This window comes from Sinohyriopsis cumingii, chromosome 7, assembly GCF_028554795.1.
Source record: "Sinohyriopsis cumingii isolate HCF-2022 chromosome 7, ASM2855479v2, whole genome shotgun sequence".
In the NCBI taxonomy this organism is placed as follows: Eukaryota; Metazoa; Mollusca; class Bivalvia; order Unionida; family Unionidae; genus Sinohyriopsis; species Sinohyriopsis cumingii.
The window spans coordinates 51,766,565-51,790,008 of NC_142967.1; the positions used below are offsets into that span (position 1 = coordinate 51,766,565).

The following is a 23,444-nucleotide window of genomic DNA, read 5'->3' on the forward strand; positions in this document are numbered from 1 at the left end:
ATGTTAATATTTGTTCTCACTGTTGTTTAATTTCAATTGTGAATGTGTACTCACCATATCAGCCGACGAATGCCGTTCGTCTATGACATGCGTCGAGATTTTCTAAATGCCGCTTACAGGTACACTCCACCCAAACAAATAACCAGCTTTTTCACTGCTTTGTAGTCTGCAGTCATTCATGTATCATGATTTTAGCGAGCTGATGTTTTGGCAAAAACCCATCCAAACATTGCTTGGTAGGCGACCACCATTTGTGGATCCACTGTCTATACCCACCTGCAGCAAGTCGGGGGGGGGGGGGGGAGAGGGGAGGGCTGCCTGTTATAAGGCGCAGTTGTCATCAGTTTCATGTTTACTATCAAGTGATAAAGGATTTTCATTTAGATATGATGTTCCCGTCTGGGATAGACAGAGTGGAAAGCTTTTAAAAACAAGTGAAATTGTTCCCTACGAGTTCTTTCGAACAATTTAAATATGAATAAAACCTTAGACTGGCTTCGGCAGCATAGCCAAAGTCATTGCCTTGTCACGAAGTATGACTATCTACCTGATAAAAAATTTAAACCAGGTCTTACTCCAGAAAGCATTTGTTTGTATGTACGCTGGAAAAGTGTACATCGTCTCCTTTGCACAAGATAGTAGATGTAAAAGTAGCGGCAGTGCAGCTCAATGTAATCGTCTTAACATACGTTTTGGGTTATCCCTGATGCAAAGAAACCTTAAATGTATAGCTCTTTTGTAAGAACAGAAATCGTCTATTAAGCATTTAAGAGCAAATGACCAACGGATTAAGACAAAATTACAATGGGTACCAAGGTGTATGTAAATTTGAAAATTATTACAAGCATTACCAACGATACTGTCAATGCTGGCAGAGCAACAAGAGCATGAAAATCGCAATCAACTAACCATGAAACGTTTGCGTTTTTGAATCACCTGCACCAGAAGTATTGGTACGTCAAGAAAAAGGTGAGCCATGCAAAATGTGCAAGCGTCATAAGATACCTTTGCAACTTATAGGTAGCATTGCGATGTGACTTGTGACCATATGTTTTGTCTACACTTGAACAAGGAACATGCTGTACATAGCTATGAGAGCGCACGTCTCAGTGAATGTATATGTGTGCTCATTTGTATGCGTCCTCGTTTACCGATCCGATCATTCACTATTAAGCGTCATCCTCTTCTCTATTACTGTCTGTATAGAAACGTAGCTATCAAGTGGCAGGACTCTCGACCAAATATATTATCGAGACCAGTGCGATATCGCGACTGAGAATCATGTAAATGTATAGTAAAAATCATGAGGTATCGCTCGCGCTTTTGCGAAGAAGTTTCTAAACTTCTGAGAAGAAGTTTTTAAGCTTCATCATATCAATGTCCCCTGAATACCAAGCCTGGTGGATGTTTCTTAGCGTGTGGGTATCAACACCATTAAACAAAATCAGAATATTGCAGTTATCTATGATCACTTTACGTATTTTCACATATCGCTGAGTAACATATATAATACCGGTGTTTTTGTATCTGCCTCGGGAAAATATCCGAACTGGATTCGATTGTTTGTCTAGTATCACATCATCGTATACTACGAGAATGTTTATACCTCGTTGAGATCATCTACCAACGGTGCATCGTTGATCGTAATAAAATCAATACGATCATTACCATCCTCGTCCAAGTAGAAATAGCCTCTTACCAGACCCTTATAGACCTATGATAATTGCTCTGATAGAATTTGGTAGCGCTCGATGATGCTTGACTGGCTCTTGTTTTCCAATTGCTGAGAAGTCAATTACATCCATGTTGTTTGTTGTTGTTGTGCGGTTTAATGCAATGTTTCAGCACACGATAGGCTATACATGGCGGCCAGAAGTAATGGTGGAGGAAAACCCCGGAAAACCCCGGAAAGAACCACCGACCCACGAAAAACTACTGTCAAGCTTTCTCACATACCCACATTGGCCGAATCCGAGACTCGAACCCACGCAGACTCAGGTGAGATAGCAGTGTTCCGTAACGATAACCGCTTTAGACAACTCGGGGCCCCTCGAAGAAATATAATAAGTAGATGGCATTATATTGTATTCTATGCATAGTACCCACCAATACCAGTGAAATAAGTACAATAACGACGAGGAATAGAAAGCGTGCACTTACGGGCAAGAGTGTTAAATGTGGTACAAAAACTACAAATGCATTCTGCATGCAACAGGCGGGGATATCACTGCTTCACTGGGAAAATTACCAGGGGCTCGATGGACTAGGTGTCCTGGCGAGAAGCATCTTCCTGGATATAATTATTGTGATCTTTCAACCCGTCTTTATATCCTACTTGACGAGAAAAATCAAACAAGACCTGAAGGGTATCCATTATATACGATTGATCAAGCGATCCATGTTCATGACCTTGGGAATAAAATTCCAAACAACGACATATTGCAGACGTGAAGTTGATTCAGACTCTAAAGTCTGTAAAAGATAAATATCTCAGATAATCGTTTTCTAATTTTAATAACGTCTGCGATGAAAGGTATACTAGTGCTAGGGTCCTGTATTTAAACATGGATAATTATTATATGGACTATTATAGCCCAAGAGGATATTGGAGGGGTAGAGCAGCGATTAGTAAATTTGCTGATGCAGCAAGGGTCGCACGTTCTGTTACTGAAATTTGGTTAGCACGACAGGCAATATGGCACATTTATTGCCACCACCTAAACAAATTCAGTACGCACATTTTGATGTCAACACTCGAAATGAAGTTCATCAAGTAGATATTTTGTTTTTACCACATGATACTATTAAAACTGGTAGACGTCAATCGCGAACATCAAATTACGTGTTGACTGTTGCTGACGTTGCAGGTAGATATAAAGAATCAGAACAACTATCAACAAAGACAGCAACTAAAGTTCAATCTACTTTTGAACGAATTTATGAACGTGGCGGCCTGCGATGGCCACAGTCGTTACATGTTGATCGTTGCGGAGAGTTTCTTGGTGCAATAACATCTCCGATGCAATAACATAACAACACAATCAGACGATGGCACACTGCGATTCATTGTGATCTGGCAATCGTTGAATAATTGTATCGAACACATGCTGAACGGTTGTTTTGATATCAATACGATCAAGAGTGAGACAGGAAAGAGAAAAAGAAAAACAGATGCAAATGCAGTTTGATAAGGAAGAAAGAGAGACAGAAAGACAAATGCAGTTATAAAAAGAACAAATACAGTTACAGAAAGAGCAAATTTATTTACAGTAATAGGTTTAAAGGTTGACTATATATATATAGAGAGAGAGAAAGATTATAGAATGTAATAAAATAATGACTATAATGTCCTTTTATTATCTTCAATGAAACAATTTATTAAGTCATAACATACAACAATGGATACAAAAATGATTCAATTATCGCGTGCTATTCCTTTCTTTTTCGTCTCCGTCTTTGGTTCTATGAGATTTTCCTAATATCTGTAAAAGAAATGAGAGGCATTAAGAGCATTTGCAGTGGGTGAGTTGCAAAAATAAAGTACAGTATTGGTTTTCTAAGGATATGCATCTTGAAAACTAATTTGCTTTGTTCATTCGAATCTAGAGAGCTAATAAATGTAGAGAATAACTTGAAATTCAGGTTGATAAGCTAACGTTTAAGTCAAACTCGTATATCAGGCATAAGATGTGACAAACATGTTACGGGCAAGACTGATATTTCTTACTTTCCATGGCGTTTGCTGTATCCGTAGCCACCTCTACCCCAGCCAAATCCACCTCCGAATCCTCCAATTCCTCCGCCGAATCCTAAACCCCACCCCTTGCCTCCGCTGTATCCTCCATATCCCCCATATCCACCGCCGAATCCCAATCCCCAGCCCAAGCCCCTGCCGCTACTATATCCACCATATCCTCCATAGCCACCATGACCTCCATATCCTCCATAACCGCCGTAGCCACCATAGCCACCATAGCCGCCATGTCCGCCGTAGCCACCATATCCTCCGTAGCCACCATAACCGCCATAGCCGCCATGGCCACCGTAGAATGTACCGACGGCAGCACCTACTATGCAGGCTAGGAGAACTAGTGCAGTCTTCATTTCCGTCTGCTAGAGAAAGTACGTTTACAAAATAAATGACAATATTAAATGAAACAAACGTTTTGCTTCGTGGTGTGGTTTATACGATTCCTCCGCATGCATGTTGATATTATATCTTCTGCTTTAAAGAATGAAAGACGAAGGGGTTTGCTTCCATAGTGTCCTTGTTGCAAGGTAATTGTAAATGTCTCAATGGAAAACTAAAATATTAATAATAAAAAAAGTATATTTAAGGTTCAAAAATTGAACTATATCGATTCCATGCGTTTTTACTGGTGCTCAAGGTAAATTTCTTAATAAAGCATCGATTCCATCACCTCCAAATTTTAGAATATTCAATTAATACTCTCGAGATTATTCGAGCTCCGTTATGGGGTCAATTCCTGGGCACCATCTTCTGGAACTGCCTAATGATATCGAGATCTCCTATACTGGGCTGCTTGAAAATATACGTGTGTGTATAGTGTCATGCTTCTGAAGGAGAAATATACCCGACTCTCGCTAAAAGACCGCATGACTTTACAATAGGTTTTGATGGGAAAAAAATGAAGTCTCCTTAAGAGAATTTCACTACTTTTAATATTAATGTCCCATCGACGACGAACTTCATTTTTCATATATCTTATACCACCCGTCTAGTTCATATATTGCAATAGAAGAAAATAAGCATTAGTTTGAAGATCAATTCTTGCTTGTGAAACGCAGTATATAGATATATATATATATATATATATATATATATATATATATATATATATATATATATATATATATATATATATATATATATATATATATATATATATATATATATATATATATATATATATGTAAGGTAAGAAAGTGAATGATCGACTCGACGAGCTGCCATCATCACGTTTCGCGATGTTAGACAAATTAAGTTCCATAGTGAACAATTAAATAGCCTTAAGTGAAACGTTTAGGTTAACAGTCTGAAAATCTAAGACTTCATTCCTGCTCTGCATTGTCATTGTATATCTCTTTCGTAGCTTTCACAAGTTACTAGGTAGATGAGTGAAACCAATAAAATGAACACCACACGTAAACTGTTTAATATTTAAATATGTATGTTTTGTTTATATGAAATAAACATTCTCATCTATAAGAACTAATGGTTCTAAACCTTAAACGTCTTCTGCATTTTTTCGTTTTTAAGTACTGAAGATGTATTACCTGTTCTTATCCCAGGTCTCTTTTATTTGATATTTTTCACGATGAATTAAATTGGACGTAATTATCATTAAGTATACTTGTGCAATGCATCTTCTTTTCATTTATTAAAAAAATCTGCTTTATCATCCAGCTGTTCCTATGCAACTTTGCAAAACTTAATATGAAAATAACTAATTTCTAAACACATATGCGTCTAAATACGAACATTGATGATAACATTTAAATACAAAACAAAATAAAATGTTCCTGCAGAGTATTGAAAAGAAAGGATGCATTGAAATATTTATTTGTAAATCGATATTATGTTCCTCGAAGTAATACATTGTTAGGTGTTGATTTTTCAATGGTCTTATTAAAATAAAATATGAGCAATGATTTGCACATCCCTATACACATTTAGAGCTCTTGTAGACATCGTAGTGATACAGACATTGTTTACCGAATGCATAAAATATTTTATTCTTACAAAATGAAAATGTTGCTAAAATAGGCTGTGGATAAAGATTTTGTAATTAGATCCAATACTAGAATGGTATGTTTTACAAATAATTTAGAACAGTATCTTTTTCAAGAGAGGTTTACCTTTCTTGAGGCTTCCCTTTCGCGTATAGTAAGACATTCATCTTCTAAAAATGTTAAAATTGTTATTTATTTCTAACTTTCTAAGGGTATATTATGCGGGTTAATCACGAAAGTTAATTAGCATTTTCAATAATGTCACTTACCTGTATGGTTGGTGCCGATGTAAAGGACACTAAAGACCTGAACGTTCGACTAAGGACTGGCAGTTGCCTGTGCTGCTTCGTCAGATATGCAGCACTTTTATACCAATTTTAGACTAAGTATCTGTCACATTTAATCAAAGACGATGATTGATAAAGAAGAAGGAAACACATTATTCAACAAGATTAATTTGAGACTTGAAATATTTACGGATTTTTCCGCATAGCATTTGCAAACATAATTTCACAACAACAACAAAACAGCCACGTCTACATCTAGAGCTATCGTGAAGAGTTTCATTAGCTTAATGAAGTTTAATTTATTAACCTTCAACATTACTATAAAGACAGATATGTCATTGGAATTTACTAATATAGTAAGCATAACTACTAGCCATCAGTGTTAGCGAAAAGGGTATTACTGTTGTTGCTTTCCAATTTCATACTGTAAAGGGATCCGACTTCACGATTTCTATTGCTTTCTGCAAAACTTGTAATATTTCAATGTTAATTCAAAATAAGTGAATAGAGAGGAAGGAATGAGATTGCAAGGATGCTACGGCTAATGTACATTCAACTGACTTTTAATATCTTGTTCCAATGGACCAAGTATACGTTTCCAATGTGTCTGTATAGTGCTTCATAAAACGGTTATCTCACAGTTTGTAAATACATTGATGCACACTTTACTGATCCGGATGACACACCGCTGCTTTTAACATTTCTCTTCTTTCTTAATGATAACTAAAATATCAGAAAAGGAAGGTATTACAATTATAAACACAGTGACTGCACAAATTATTTTTCTTGTTCGCTTATGTCTAAATGCTATTTATTCTCGCCTTCGAGATAGGTATAGTTCGATTTCTAACTGAGGAAGCCAAAGATGGTCAGAATGGTTGCAATTTCCAATGCTTGTGCGTTCCCATTGAGGTCCAAACACCTGAGGGAGTTTAAAGCGACAAACAAAAACGCAAATCTAGTTGTAAATATTTCATGTAAGGCGTTAATGGGAACTACAGACTAATTACTGCTGCCAACGTGAACACGTATGTCTACGTTTGTACGGCTTAAAGGCGTTAACCATGTTCCATCACTACGATTTCCATTGTGGTGATTGAATTACAATCAGGTGTCTGTCATGTGGCTAGTTTCGCTGTTTCAGCCGTGAGTGAAACAACTATCATTCTTAAAATTTGTTTTGAATAACAGCGATATGAACCAAATCACGTTTTCGCTGATTTTGCTGAACGGCATGATGCTATTATCGTTAATTAAGTACACGACCTTAAAATCGGCATCAATGCCTGCGCTTGCACTGGCCATATTAGAAGTGCAGGCTTCTTGGTTTAGAGACTCACTATCTGGATTGTCGTTAAACGGACACGATAGTCCGATGGCGATTACAGTAATGTTGCTAAAGAAGGCATGACATGATAGACAGATAGTATGTTAATATTTGTTCTCACTGTTGTTTAATTTCAATTGTGAATGTGTACTCACCATATCAGCCGACGAATGCCGTTCGTCTATGACATGCGTCGAGATTTTCTAAATGCCGCTTACAGGTACACTCCACCCAAACAAATAACCAGCTTTTTCACTGCTTTGTAGTCTGCAGTCATTCATGTATCATGATTTTAGCGAGCTGATGTTTTGGCAAAAACCCATCCAAACATTGCTTGGTAGGCGACCACCATTTGTGGATCCACTGTCTATACCCACCTGCAGCAAGTCGGGGGGGGGGGGGAGAGGGGAGGGCTGCCTGTTATAAGGCGCAGTTGTCATCAGTTTCATGTTTACTATCAAGTGATAAAGGATTTTCATTTAGATATGATGTTCCCGTCTGGGATAGACAGAGTGGAAAGCTTTTAAAAACAAGTGAAATTGTTCCCTACGAGTTCTTTCGAACAATTTAAATATGAATAAAACCTTAGACTGGCTTCGGCAGCATAGCCAAAGTCATTGCCTTGTCACGAAGTATGACTATCTACCTGATAAAAAATTTAAACCAGGTCTTACTCCAGAAAGCATTTGTTTGTATGTACGCTGGAAAAGTGTACATCGTCTCCTTTGCACAAGATAGTAGATGTAAAAGTAGCGGCAGTGCAGCTCAATGTAATCGTCTTAACATACGTTTTGGGTTATCCCTGATGCAAAGAAACCTTAAATGTATAGCTCTTTTGTAAGAACAGAAATCGTCTATTAAGCATTTAAGAGCAAATGACCAACGGATTAAGACAAAATTACAATGGGTACCAAGGTGTATGTAAATTTGAAAATTATTACAAGCATTACCAACGATACTGTCAATGCTGGCAGAGCAACAAGAGCATGAAAATCGCAATCAACTAACCATGAAACGTTTGCGTTTTTGAATCACCTGCACCAGAAGTATTGGTACGTCAAGAAAAAGGTGAGCCATGCAAAATGTGCAAGCGTCATAAGATACCTTTGCAACTTATAGGTAGCATTGCGATGTGACTTGTGACCATATGTTTTGTCTACACTTGAACAAGGAACATGCTGTACATAGCTATGAGAGCGCACGTCTCAGTGAATGTATATGTGTGCTCATTTGTATGCGTCCTCGTTTACCGATCCGATCATTCACTATTAAGCGTCATCCTCTTCTCTATTACTGTCTGTATAGAAACGTAGCTATCAAGTGGCAGGACTCTCGACCAAATATATTATCGAGACCAGTGCGATATCGCGACTGAGAATCATGTAAATGTATAGTAAAAATCATGAGGTATCGCTCGCGCTTTTGCGAAGAAGTTTCTAAACTTCTGAGAAGAAGTTTTTAAGCTTCATCATATCAATGTCCCCTGAATACCAAGCCTGGTGGATGTTTCTTAGCGTGTGGGTATCAACACCATTAAACAAAATCAGAATATTGCAGTTATCTATGATCACTTTACGTATTTTCACATATCGCTGAGTAACATATATAATACCGGTGTTTTTGTATCTGCCTCGGGAAAATATCCGAACTGGATTCGATTGTTTGTCTAGTATCACATCATCGTATACTACGAGAATGTTTATACCTCGTTGAGATCATCTACCAACGGTGCATCGTTGATCGTAATAAAATCAATACGATCATTACCATCCTCGTCCAAGTAGAAATAGCCTCTTACCAGACCCTTATAGACCTATGATAATTGCTCTGATAGAATTTGGTAGCGCTCGATGATGCTTGACTGGCTCTTGTTTTCCAATTGCTGAGAAGTCAATTACATCCATGTTGTTTGTTGTTGTTGTGCGGTTTAATGCAATGTTTCAGCACACGATAGGCTATACATGGCGGCCAGAAGTAATGGTGGAGGAAAACCCCGGAAAACCCCGGAAAGAACCACCGACCCACGAAAAACTACTGTCAAGCTTTCTCACATACCCACATTGGCCGAATCCGAGACTCGAACCCACGCAGACTCAGGTGAGATAGCAGTGTTCCGTAACGATAACCGCTTTAGACAACTCGGGGCCCCTCGAAGAAATATAATAAGTAGATGGCATTATATTGTATTCTATGCATAGTACCCACCAATACCAGTGAAATAAGTACAATAACGACGAGGAATAGAAAGCGTGCACTTACGGGCAAGAGTGTTAAATGTGGTACAAAAACTACAAATGCATTCTGCATGCAACAGGCGGGGATATCACTGCTTCACTGGGAAAATTACCAGGGGCTCGATGGACTAGGTGTCCTGGCGAGAAGCATCTTCCTGGATATAATTATTGTGATCTTTCAACCCGTCTTTATATCCTACTTGACGAGAAAAATCAAACAAGACCTGAAGGGTATCCATTATATACGATTGATCAAGCGATCCATGTTCATGACCTTGGGAATAAAATTCCAAACAACGACATATTGCAGACGTGAAGTTGATTCAGACTCTAAAGTCTGTAAAAGATAAATATCTCAGATAATCGTTTGCTAATTTTAATAACGTCTGCGATGAAAGGTATACTAGTGCTAGGGTCCTGTATTTAAACATGGATAATTATTATATGGACTATTATAGCCCAAGAGGATATTGGAGGGGTAGAGCAGCGATTAGTAAATTTGCTGATGCAGCAAGGGTCGCACGTTCTGTTACTGAAATTTGGTTAGCACGACAGGCAATATGGCACATTTATTGCCACCACCTAAACAAATTCAGTACGCACATTTTGATGTCAACACTCGAAATGAAGTTCATCAAGTAGATATTTTGTTTTTACCACATGATACTATTAAAACTGGTAGACGTCAATCGCGAACATCAAATTACGTGTTGACTGTTGCTGACGTTGCAGGTAGATATAAAGAATCAGAACAACTATCAACAAAGACAGCAACTAAAGTTCAATCTACTTTTGAACGAATTTATGAACGTGGCGGCCTGCGATGGCCACAGTCGTTACATGTTGATCGTTGCGGAGAGTTTCTTGGTGCAATAACATCTCCGATGCAATAACATAACAACACAATCAGACGATGGCACACTGCGATTCATTGTGATCTGGCAATCGTTGAATAATTGTATCGAACACATGCTGAACGGTTGTTTTGATATCAATACGATCAAGAGTGAGACAGGAAAGAGAAAAAGAAAAACAGATGCAAATGCAGTTTGATAAGGAAGAAAGAGAGACAGAAAGACAAATGCAGTTATAAAAAGAACAAATACAGTTACAGAAAGAGCAAATTTATTTACAGTAATAGGTTTAAAGGTTGACTATATATATATAGAGAGAGAGAAAGATTATAGAATGTAATAAAATAATGACTATAATGTCCTTTTATTATCTTCAATGAAACAATTTATTAAGTCATAACATACAACAATGGATACAAAAATGATTCAATTATCGCGTGCTATTCCTTTCTTTTTCGTCTCCGTCTTTGGTTCTATGAGATTTTCCTAATATCTGTAAAAGAAATGAGAGGCATTAAGAGCATTTGCAGTGGGTGAGTTGCAAAAATAAAGTACAGTATTGGTTTTCTAAGGATATGCATCTTGAAAACTAATTTGCTTTGTTCATTCGAATCTAGAGAGCTAATAAATGTAGAGAATAACTTGAAATTCAGGTTGATAAGCTAACGTTTAAGTCAAACTCGTATATCAGGCATAAGATGTGACAAACATGTTACGGGCAAGACTGATATTTCTTACTTTCCATGGCGTTTGCTGTATCCGTAGCCACCTCTACCCCAGCCAAATCCACCTCCGAATCCTCCAATTCCTCCGCCGAATCCTAAACCCCACCCCTTGCCTCCGCTGTATCCTCCATATCCCCCATATCCACCGCCGAATCCCAATCCCCAGCCCAAGCCCCTGCCGCTACTATATCCACCATATCCTCCATAGCCACCATGACCTCCATATCCTCCATAACCGCCGTAGCCACCATAGCCACCATAGCCGCCATGTCCGCCGTAGCCACCATATCCTCCGTAGCCACCATAACCGCCATAGCCGCCATGGCCACCGTAGAATGTACCGACGGCAGCACCTACTATGCAGGCTAGGAGAACTAGTGCAGTCTTCATTTCCGTCTGCTAGAGAAAGTACGTTTACAAAATAAATGACAATATTAAATGAAACAAACGTTTTGCTTCGTGGTGTGGTTTATACGATTCCTCCGCATGCATGTTGATATTATATCTTCTGCTTTAAAGAATGAAAGACGAAGGGGTTTGCTTCCATAGTGTCCTTGTTGCAAGGTAATTGTAAATGTCTCAATGGAAAACTAAAATATTAATAATAAAAAAAGTATATTTAAGGTTCAAAAATTGAACTATATCGATTCCATGCGTTTTTACTGGTGCTCAAGGTAAATTTCTTAATAAAGCATCGATTCCATCACCTCCAAATTTTAGAATATTCAATTAATACTCTCGAGATTATTCGAGCTCCGTTATGGGGTCAATTCCTGGGCACCATCTTCTGGAACTGCCTAATGATATCGAGATCTCCTATACTGGGCTGCTTGAAAATATACGTGTGTGTATAGTGTCATGCTTCTGAAGGAGAAATATACCCGACTCTCGCTAAAAGACCGCATGACTTTACAATAGGTTTTGATGGGAAAAAAATGAAGTCTCCTTAAGAGAATTTCACTACTTTTAATATTAATGTCCCATCGACGACGAACTTCATTTTTCATATATCTTATACCACCCGTCTAGTTCATATATTGCAATAGAAGAAAATAAGCATTAGTTTGAAGATCAATTCTTGCTTGTGAAACGCAGTATATAGATATATATATATATATATATATATATATATATATATATATATATATATATATATATATATATATATATATATATATATATATATATATATGTAAGGTAAGAAAGTGAATGATCGACTCGACGAGCTGCCATCATCACGTTTCGCGATGTTAGACAAATTAAGTTCCATAGTGAACAATTAAATAGCCTTAAGTGAAACGTTTAGGTTAACAGTCTGAAAATCTAAGACTTCATTCCTGCTCTGCATTGTCATTGTATATCTCTTTCGTAGCTTTCACAAGTTACTAGGTAGATGAGTGAAACCAATAAAATGAACACCACACGTAAACTGTTTAATATTTAAATATGTATGTTTTGTTTATATGAAATAAACATTCTCATCTATAAGAACTAATGGTTCTAAACCTTAAACGTCTTCTGCATTTTTTCGTTTTTAAGTACTGAAGATGTATTACCTGTTCTTATCCCAGGTCTCTTTTATTTGATATTTTTCACGATGAATTAAATTGGACGTAATTATCATTAAGTATACTTGTGCAATGCATCTTCTTTTCATTTATTAAAAAAATCTGCTTTATCATCCAGCTGTTCCTATGCAACTTTGCAAAACTTAATATGAAAATAACTAATTTCTAAACACATATGCGTCTAAATACGAACATTGATGATAACATTTAAATACAAAACAAAATAAAATGTTCCTGCAGAGTATTGAAAAGAAAGGATGCATTGAAATATTTATTTGTAAATCGATATTATGTTCCTCGAAGTAATACATTGTTAGGTGTTGATTTTTCAATGGTCTTATTAAAATAAAATATGAGCAATGATTTGCACATCCCTATACACATTTAGAGCTCTTGTAGACATCGTAGTGATACAGACATTGTTTACCGAATGCATAAAATATTTTATTCTTACAAAATGAAAATGTTGCTAAAATAGGCTGTGGATAAAGATTTTGTAATTAGATCCAATACTAGAATGGTATGTTTTACAAATAATTTAGAACAGTATCTTTTTCTGTAAAGCACGATCAAGAGAGGTTTACCTTTCTTGAGACTTCCCTTTCGCGTATAGTAAGACATTCATCTTCTAAAAATGTTAAAATTGTTATTTATTTCTAACTTTCTAAGGGTATATTATGCGGGTTAATCACGAAAGTTAATTAGCATTTTCAATAATGTCACTTACCTGTATGGTTGGTGCCGATGTAAAGGACACTAAAGACCTGAACGTTCGACTAAGGACTGGCAGTTGCCTGTGCTGCTTCGTCAGATATGCAGCACTTTTATACCAATTTTAGACTAAGTATCTGTCACATTTAATCAAAGACGATGATTGATAAAGAAGAAGGAAACACATTATTCAACAAGATTAATTTGAGACTTGAAATATTTACGGATTTTTCCGCATAGCATTTGCAAACATAATTTCACAACAACAACAAAACAGCCACGTCTACATCTAGAGCTATCGTGAAGAGTTTCATTAGCTTAATGAAGTTTAATTTATTAACCTTCAACATTACTATAAAGACAGATATGTCATTGGAATTTACTAATATAGTAAGCATAACTACTAGCCATCAGTGTTAGCGAAAAGGGTATTACTGTTGTTGCTTTCCAATTTCATACTGTAAAGGGATCCGACTTCACGATTTCTATTGCTTTCTGCAAAACTTGTAATATTTCAATGTTAATTCAAAATAAGTGAATAGAGAGGAAGGAATGAGATTGCAAGGATGCTACGGCTAATGTACATTCAACTGACTTTTAATATCTTGTTCCAATGGACCAAGTATACGTTTCCAATGTGTCTGTATAGTGCTTCATAAAACGGTTATCTCACAGTTTGTAAATACATTGATGCACACTTTACTGATCCGGATGACACACCGCTGCTTTTAACATTTCTCTTCTTTCTTAATGATAACTAAAATATCAGAAAAGGAAGGTATTACAATTATAAACACAGTGACTGCACAAATTATTTTTCTTGTTCGCTTATGTCTAAATGCTATTTATTCTCGCCTTCGAGATAGGTATAGTTCGATTTCTAACTGAGGAAGCCAAAGATGGTCAGAATGGTTGCAATTTCCAATGCTTGTGCGTTCCCATTGAGGTCCAAACACCTGAGGGAGTTTAAAGCGACAAACAAAAACGCAAATCTAGTTGTAAATATTTCATGTAAGGCGTTAATGGGAACTACAGACTAATTACTGCTGCCAACGTGAACACGTATGTCTACGTTTGTACGGCTTAAAGGCGTTAACCATGTTCCATCACTACGATTTCCATTGTGGTGATTGAATTACAATCAGGTGTCTGTCATGTGGCTAGTTTCGCTGTTTCAGCCGTGAGTGAAACAACTATCATTCTTAAAATTTGTTTTGAATAACAGCGATATGAACCAAATCACGTTTTCGCTGATTTTGCTGAACGGCATGATGCTATTATCGTTAATTAAGTACACGACCTTAAAATCGGCATCAATGCCTGCGCTTGCACTGGCCATATTAGAAGTGCAGGCTTCTTGGTTTAGAGACTCACTATCTGGATTGTCGTTAAACGGACACGATAGTCCGATGGCGATTACAGTAATGTTGCTAAAGAAGGCATGACATGATAGACAGATAGTATGTTAATATTTGTTCTCACTGTTGTTTAATTTCAATTGTGAATGTGTACTCACCATATCAGCCGACGAATGCCGTTCGTCTATGACATGCGTCGAGATTTTCTAAATGCCGCTTACAGGTACACTCCACCCAAACAAATAACCAGCTTTTTCACTGCTTTGTAGTCTGCAGTCATTCATGTATCATGATTTTAGCGAGCTGATGTTTTGGCAAAAACCCATCCAAACATTGCTTGGTAGGCGACCACCATTTGTGGATCCACTGTCTATACCCCCCTGCAGCAAGTCGGGGGGGGGGGGGAGAGGGGAGGGCTGCCTGTTATAAGGCGCAGTTGTCATCAGTTTCATGTTTACTATCAAGTGATAAAGGATTTTCATTTAGATATGATGTTCCCGTCTGGGATAGACAGAGTGGAAAGCTTTTAAAAACAAGTGAAATTGTTCCCTACGAGTTCTTTCGAACAATTTAAATATGAATAAAACCTTAGACTGGCTTCGGCAGCATAGCCAAAGTCATTGCCTTGTCACGAAGTATGACTATCTACCTGATAAAAAATTTAAACCAGGTCTTACTCCAGAAAGCATTTGTTTGTATGTACGCTGGAAAAGTGTACATCGTCTCCTTTGCACAAGATAGTAGATGTAAAAGTAGCGGCAGTGCAGCTCAATGTAATCGTCTTAACATACGTTTTGGGTTATCCCTGATGCAAAGAAACCTTAAATGTATAGCTCTTTTGTAAGAACAGAAATCGTCTATTAAGCATTTAAGAGCAAATGACCAACGGATTAAGACAAAATTACAATGGGTACCAAGGTGTATGTAAATTTGAAAATTATTACAAGCATTACCAACGATACTGTCAATGCTGGCAGAGCAACAAGAGCATGAAAATCGCAATCAACTAACCATGAAACGTTTGCGTTTTTGAATCACCTGCACCAGAAGTATTGGTACGTCAAGAAAAAGGTGAGCCATGCAAAATGTGCAAGCGTCATAAGATACCTTTGCAACTTATAGGTAGCATTGCGATGTGACTTGTGACCATATGTTTTGTCTACACTTGAACAAGGAACATGCTGTACATAGCTATGAGAGCGCACGTCTCAGTGAATGTATATGTGTGCTCATTTGTATGCGTCCTCGTTTACCGATCCGATCATTCACTATTAAGCGTCATCCTCTTCTCTATTACTGTCTGTATAGAAACGTAGCTATCAAGTGGCAGGACTCTCGACCAAATATATTATCGAGACCAGTGCGATATCGCGACTGAGAATCATGTAAATGTATAGTAAAAATCATGAGGTATCGCTCGCGCTTTTGCGAAGAAGTTTCTAAACTTCTGAGAAGAAGTTTTTAAGCTTCATCATATCAATGTCCCCTGAATACCAAGCCTGGTGGATGTTTCTTAGCGTGTGGGTATCAACACCATTAAACAAAATCAGAATATTGCAGTTATCTATGATCACTTTACGTATTTTCACATATCGCTGAGTAACATATATAATACCGGTGTTTTTGTATCTGCCTCGGGAAAATATCCGAACTGGATTCGATTGTTTGTCTAGTATCACATCATCGTATACTACGAGAATGTTTATACCTCGTTGAGATCATCTACCAACGGTGCATCGTTGATCGTAATAAAATCAATACGATCATTACCATCCTCGTCCAAGTAGAAATAGCCTCTTACCAGACCCTTATAGACCTATGATAATTGCTCTGATAGAATTTGGTAGCGCTCGATGATGCTTGACTGGCTCTTGTTTTCCAATTGCTGAGAAGTCAATTACATCCATGTTGTTTGTTGTTGTTGTGCGGTTTAATGCAATGTTTCAGCACACGATAGGCTATACATGGCGGCCAGAAGTAATGGTGGAGGAAAACCCCGGAAAACCCCGGAAAGAACCACCGACCCACGAAAAACTACTGTCAAGCTTTCTCACATACCCACATTGGCCGAATCCGAGACTCGAACCCACGCAGACTCAGGTGAGATAGCAGTGTTCCGTAACGATAACCGCTTTAGACAACTCGGGGCCCCTCGAAGAAATATAATAAGTAGATGGCATTATATTGTATTCTATGCATAGTACCCACCAATACCAGTGAAATAAGTACAATAACGACGAGGAATAGAAAGCGTGCACTTACGGGCAAGAGTGTTAAATGTGGTACAAAAACTACAAATGCATTCTGCATGCAACAGGCGGGGATATCACTGCTTCACTGGGAAAATTACCAGGGGCTCGATGGACTAGGTGTCCTGGCGAGAAGCATCTTCCTGGATATAATTATTGTGATCTTTCAACCCGTCTTTATATCCTACTTGACGAGAAAAATCAAACAAGACCTGAAGGGTATCCATTATATACGATTGATCAAGCGATCCATGTTCATGACCTTGGGAATAAAATTCCAAACAACGACATATTGCAGACGTGAAGTTGATTCAGACTCTAAAGTCTGTAAAAGATAAATATCTCAGATAATCGTTTGCTAATTTTAATAACGTCTGCGATGAAAGGTATACTAGTGCTAGGGTCCTGTATTTAAACATGGATAATTATTATATGGACTATTATAGCCCAAGAGGATATTGGAGGGGTAGAGCAGCGATTAGTAAATTTGCTGATGCAGCAAGGGTCGCACGTTCTGTTACTGAAATTTGGTTAGCACGACAGGCAATATGGCACATTTATTGCCACCACCTAAACAAATTCAGTACGCACATTTTGATGTCAACACTCGAAATGAAGTTCATCAAGTAGATATTTTGTTTTTACCACATGATACTATTAAAACTGGTAGACGTCAATCGCGAACATCAAATTACGTGTTGACTGTTGCTGACGTTGCAGGTAGATATAAAGAATCAGAACAACTATCAACAAAGACAGCAACTAAAGTTCAATCTACTTTTGAACGAATTTATGAACGTGGCGGCCTGCGATGGCCACAGTCGTTACATGTTGATCGTTGCGGAGAGTTTCTTGGTGCAATAACATCTCCGATGCAATAACATAACAACACAATCAGACGATGGCACACTGCGATTCATTGTGATCTGGCAATCGTTGAATAATTGTATCGAACACATGCTGAACGGTTGTTTTGATATCAATACGATCAAGAGTGAGACAGGAAAGAGAAAAAGAAAAACAGATGCAAATGCAGTTTGATAAGGAAGAAAGAGAGACAGAAAGACAAATGCAGTTATAAAAAGAACAAATACAGTTACAGAAAGAGCAAATTTATTTACAGTAATAGGTTTAAAGGTTGACTATATATATATAGAGAGAGAGAAAGATTATAGAATGTAATAAAATAATGACTATAATGTCCTTTTATTATCTTCAATGAAACAATTTATTAAGTCATAACATACAACAATGGATACAAAAATGATTCAATTATCGCGTGCTATTCCTTTCTTTTTCGTCTCCGTCTTTGGTTCTATGAGATTTTCCTAATATCTGTAAAAGAAATGAGAGGCATTAAGAGCATTTGCAGTGGGTGAGTTGCAAAAATAAAGTACAGTATTGGTTTTCTAAGGATATGCATCTTGAAAACTAATTTGCTTTGTTCATTCGAATCTAGAGAGCTAATAAATGTAGAGAATAACTTGAAATTCAGGTTGATAAGCTAACGTTTAAGTCAAACTCGTATATCAGGCATAAGATGTGACAAACATGTTACGGGCAAGACTGATATTTCTTACTTTCCATGGCGTTTGCTGTATCCGTAGCCACCTCTACCCCAGCCAAATCCACCTCCGAATCCTCCAATTCCTCCGCCGAATCCTAAACCCCACCCCTTGCCTCCGCTGTATCCTCCATATCCCCCATATCCACCGCCGAATCCCAATCCCCAGCCCAAGCCCCTGCCGCTACTATATCCACCATATCCTCCATAGCCACCATGACCTCCATATCCTCCATAACCGCCGTAGCCACCATAGCCACCATAGCCGCCATGTCCGCCGTAGCCACCATATCCTCCGTAGCCACCATAACCGCCATAGCCGCCATGGCCACCGTAGAATGTACCGACGGCAGCACCTACTATGCAGGCTAGGAGAACTAGTGCAGTCTTCATTTCCGTCTGCTAGAGAAAGTACGTTTACAAAATAAATGACAATATTAAATGAAACAAACGTTTTGCTTCGTGGTGTGGTTTATACGATTCCTCCGCATGCATGTTGATATTATATCTTCTGCTTTAAAGAATGAAAGACGAAGGGGTTTGCTTCCATAGTGTCCTTGTTGCAAGGTAATTGTAAATGTCTCAATGGAAAACTAAAATATTAATAATAAAAAAAGTATATTTAAGGTTCAAAAATTGAACTATATCGATTCCATGCGTTTTTACTGGTGCTCAAGGTAAATTTCTTAATAAAGCATCGATTCCATCACCTCCAAATTTTAGAATATTCAATTAATACTCTCGAGATTATTCGAGCTCCGTTATGGGGTCAATTCCTGGGCACCATCTTCTGGAACTGCCTAATGATATCGAGATCTCCTATACTGGGCTGCTTGAAAATATACGTGTGTGTATAGTGTCATGCTTCTGAAGGAGAAATATACCCGACTCTCGCTAAAAGACCGCATGACTTTACAATAGGTTTTGATGGGAAAAAAATGAAGTCTCCTTAAGAGAATTTCACTACTTTTAATATTAATGTCCCATCGACGACGAACTTCATTTTTCATATATCTTATACCACCCGTCTAGTTCATATATTGCAATAGAAGAAAATAAGCATTGGTTTGAAGATCAATAATTGCTTGTGAAACGCAGTATATATATATATATATATATATATATATATATATATATATATATATATATATATATATATATATATATATATATATATATATATATATATATATATATATATATATGTGTGTGTGTGTGTGTATATATATATATATATATATATCTATATATATATATATATATATATATATATATATATATATATATATATATATATATATATATATATATATATATATATATATATATATATATATATATATATATATATATATATATGTAAGGTAAGAAAGTGAATGATCGACTCGACGAGCTGCCATCATCACGTTTCGCGATGTTAGACAAATTAAGTTCCATAGTGAACAATTAAATAGCCTTAAGTGAAACGTTTAGGTTAACAGTCTGAAAATCTAAGACTTCATTCCTGCTCTGCATTGTCATTGTATATCTCTTTCGTAGCTTTCACAAGTTACTAGGTAGATGAGTGAAACCAATAAAATGAACACCACACGTAAACTGTTTAACATTTAAATATGTATGTTTTGTTTATATGAAATAAACATTCTCATCTATAAGAACTAATGGTTCTAAACCTTAAAAGTCTTCTGCATTTTTTCGTTTTTAAGTTCTGAAAATGTATCTCCTGTTCTTATCCCAGGTCCCTTTTATTTGATATTTTTCACGATGAATTAAATTGGACGTAATTATCATTAAGTATACTTGTGCAATGCATCTTCTTTTCATTTATTAAAAAAATCTGCTTTATCATCCAGCTGTTCCTATGCATCTTTGCAAAACGTAATATGAAAATAACTAATTTCTAAACACATATGCGTCTAAATACGAACATTGATGATAACATTTTAATACAAAACAAAATAAAATGCTCCTGCAGAGTATTGAAAAGAAAGGATGCATTGAAATATTTATTTGTAAATCGATATTATGTTCCTCGAAGTAATACATTGTTAGGTGTTGATTTTTCAATGGTCTTATTAAAATAAAATATGAGCAATGATTTGCACATCCCTATACACATTTAGAGCTCTTGTAGACATCGTAGTGATACAGACATTGTTTACCGAATGCATAAAATATTTTATTCTTACAAAATGAAAATGTTGCTAAAATAGGCTGTGGATAAAGATTTTGTAATTAGATCCAATACTAGAATGGTATGTTTTACAAATAATTTAGAACAGTATCTTTTTCTGTAAAGCACGATCAAGAGAGGTTTACCTTTCTTGAGACTTCCCTTTCGCGTATAGTAAGACATTCATCTTCTAAAAATGTTAAAATTGTTATTTATTTCTAACTTTCTAAGGGTATATTATGTGGATTAATCAAGAAAGTTAATTAGCATTTTCAGTAATGTCACTTACCTGTATGGTTGGTGCCGATGTAAAGGACACTAAAGACCTGAACGTTCGACTAAGGACTGGCAGTTGCCTGTGCTGCTTCGTCAGATATGCAGCACTTTTATACCAATTTTAGACTAAGTATCTGTCACATTTAATCAAAGACGATGATTGATAAAGAAGAAGGAAACACATTATTCAACAAGATTAATTTGAGACTTGAAATATTTACGGATTTTTCCGCATAGCATTTGAAAACATAATTTCACAACAACAACAAAACAGCCACGTCTACATCTAGAGCTATCGTGAAGAGTTTCATTAGCTTAATGAAGTTTAATTTATTAACCTTCAACATTACTATAAAGACAGATATGTCATTGGAATTTACTAATATAGTAAGCATAACTACTAGCCATCAGTGTTAGCGAAAAGGGTATTACTGTTGTTGCTTTTCAATTACATACTGTAAAGGAATCCGACTTCACGATTTCTATTGCTTTCTGCAAAACTTGTAATATTTCAATGTTAATTCAAAATAAGTGAATAGAGAGGAAGGAATGAGATTGCAAGGATGCTACGGCTAATGTACGTTCAACTGACTTTTAATATCTTGTTCCAATGGACCAAGTATACGTTTCCAATGTGTCTGTATAGTGCTTCATAAAACGGTTATCTCACAGTTTGTAAATACATTGATGCACACTTTACTGATCCGGATGACACACCGCTGCTTTTAACATTTCTCTTCTGTCTTAATGATAACTAAAATAGCAGATAAGGAAGGTATTACAATTATAAACACAGTGACTGCACAAATTATTTTTCTTGTTCGCTTATGTCTAAATGCTATTTATTCTCGCCTTTGAGATAGGTATAGTTCGATTTCCAACTGAGGAAGCCAAAGATGGTTAGAACGGTTGCAATATTCAATGCTTGTGCGTTCCCATTCAGGACCAAACACCTGACGCAGTTTAAAGCGACATACAAAAGCGCAAATCTAGTTGTAAATATTTCATGTAAGGCGTTAATGGGAACTACAGACTAATTACTGCTGCCAAAGTGAACGCGTATGTATACGTTTCCACGGTTTAAAGGCGTTCACCATGTTCCATCACTACGATTTCCATTATGGTTAACGAATTACAACCCGTGATTGTGATGTGGATAGTTTCGCTATTTCAGCTGTGAGTGAAACAACTAACATTCTTAAAATTTCTTTCGAATAACAGCGATATGAACCAAATCCCGTTTTCGTTAATTTTGCTGACCGGCATGATGCTATCTGCCGTTAATTAAGTACACGACCTTAAAATCGGCATCAATGCCTGCGCTTGCACTGGCCATATTAGATGTGCAAGCTTCTTGGTTTAGAGACTCACTATTTGGATTGTCATTAAACGGACACCATAATCCGACGGTGTTTGCAGTAATGATGCTGAAGAAGGCATGACATGATAGACGGATAGTATGTTAATATTTGTTCTCACTGTTATTTAATTTCAATTGTGAATGTGTACTCACCATATCAGCCGACGAATGCCGTTCGTCTATGACATGCGTCGAGATTTTCTAAATGCCGCTTACAGGTACACTCCACCCAAACAAATAACCAGCTTTTTCACTGCTTTGTAGTCTGCAGTCATTCATGTATCATGCTTTTAGCGAGCTGATGTTTTGGCAAAAACCCATCCAAACTTTGCTTGGTAGGCGACCATCATTTGTGGATCCACTGTCTATACCCACCTGCAGCAGGTCGGGGGGGGGGGAGGGTGGTGGGGAGGACTGCATGTTATAAGGCGCAGTTGTCATCAGTTTCATGTTTACTATCAAGTGATAAAGGATTTTCATTTAGATATGATGTTCCCGTCTGGGATAGACAGAGTGGAAAGCTTTTAAAAACAAGTGAAATTGTTCCCTACGAGTTCTTTGGAACAATTTAAATATGAATAAAACCTTTGACTGGCTTCGGCAGCATAGCCAAAGTCATTGCCTTGTCACGATGTATGACTATCTACCTGATAAAAAATTTAAACCAGGTCTTGCTCCAGAATGCATTTGTTTGTATGTACGCTGGAAAAGTGTACATCGTCTCCTTTGCACAAGACAGTAGATGTAAAAGTAGCGGCAGTGCATCTCAATGTAACCGTCTTAACATACGTTTTGGGTTATCCCTGATGCAAAGAAACCTTAAATGTATAGCTCTTTTGTAAGAACAGAAATCGTCTATTAAGCATTTAAGAGCTTAAGGCCAACGGATTAAGACAAAATTACAATGGGTACCAAGGTGTATATAAATTTGAAAATTATTACAAGCATTACCAACCAAAATCGCAATCAACTAAGCATGAAAAGTTTGCGTTTCTGAATCACCT

The 23,444-nt window shown here is 37.0% G+C and overlaps 3 protein-coding genes across 3 annotated transcripts; all 3 read right to left on the reverse strand.

Annotated features, from left to right (window-relative positions):
* Nucleotides 1–3,707: 3,707 nt before the first annotated feature.
* LOC149795237 (uncharacterized) lies at nucleotides 3,708–6,092 on the reverse strand. Its single transcript, XM_089964059.1, has 2 exons — nucleotides 6,024–6,092; nucleotides 3,708–4,113 (listed from the first exon to the last, which is right to left on the reverse strand). The coding sequence occupies exon 2, from the start codon at nucleotides 4,102–4,104 to the stop codon at nucleotides 3,724–3,726; it is 381 nt and encodes a 126-aa protein (XP_089820185.1). The 5' UTR covers nucleotides 4,105–4,113; nucleotides 6,024–6,092; the 3' UTR covers nucleotides 3,708–3,723.
* Nucleotides 6,093–11,174: 5,082 nt separating this feature from the next.
* Nucleotides 11,175–13,545, reverse strand: LOC149795238 (uncharacterized). Its single transcript, XM_089964060.1, has 2 exons — nucleotides 13,477–13,545; nucleotides 11,175–11,580 (listed from the first exon to the last, which is right to left on the reverse strand). The coding sequence occupies exon 2, from the start codon at nucleotides 11,569–11,571 to the stop codon at nucleotides 11,191–11,193; it is 381 nt and encodes a 126-aa protein (XP_089820186.1). The 5' UTR covers nucleotides 11,572–11,580; nucleotides 13,477–13,545; the 3' UTR covers nucleotides 11,175–11,190.
* A 5,082-nt stretch (nucleotides 13,546–18,627) lies between these two features.
* On the reverse strand, nucleotides 18,628–21,162 carry LOC149795239 (uncharacterized). Its single transcript, XM_089964061.1, has 2 exons — nucleotides 21,094–21,162; nucleotides 18,628–19,033 (listed from the first exon to the last, which is right to left on the reverse strand). The coding sequence occupies exon 2, from the start codon at nucleotides 19,022–19,024 to the stop codon at nucleotides 18,644–18,646; it is 381 nt and encodes a 126-aa protein (XP_089820187.1). The 5' UTR covers nucleotides 19,025–19,033; nucleotides 21,094–21,162; the 3' UTR covers nucleotides 18,628–18,643.
* Nucleotides 21,163–23,444: the final 2,282 nt, after the last annotated feature.

Bases quoted from the DNA above. Each gene is read 5' to 3' on its own strand.
- LOC149795237 (XM_089964059.1), bottom strand. From the start codon at position 4,104: ATGAAGACTGCACTAGTTCTCCTAGCCTGCATAGTAGGTGCTGCCGTC.
- LOC149795238 (XM_089964060.1), bottom strand. From the start codon at position 11,571: ATGAAGACTGCACTAGTTCTCCTAGCCTGCATAGTAGGTGCTGCCGTC.
- LOC149795239 (XM_089964061.1), bottom strand. From the start codon at position 19,024: ATGAAGACTGCACTAGTTCTCCTAGCCTGCATAGTAGGTGCTGCCGTC.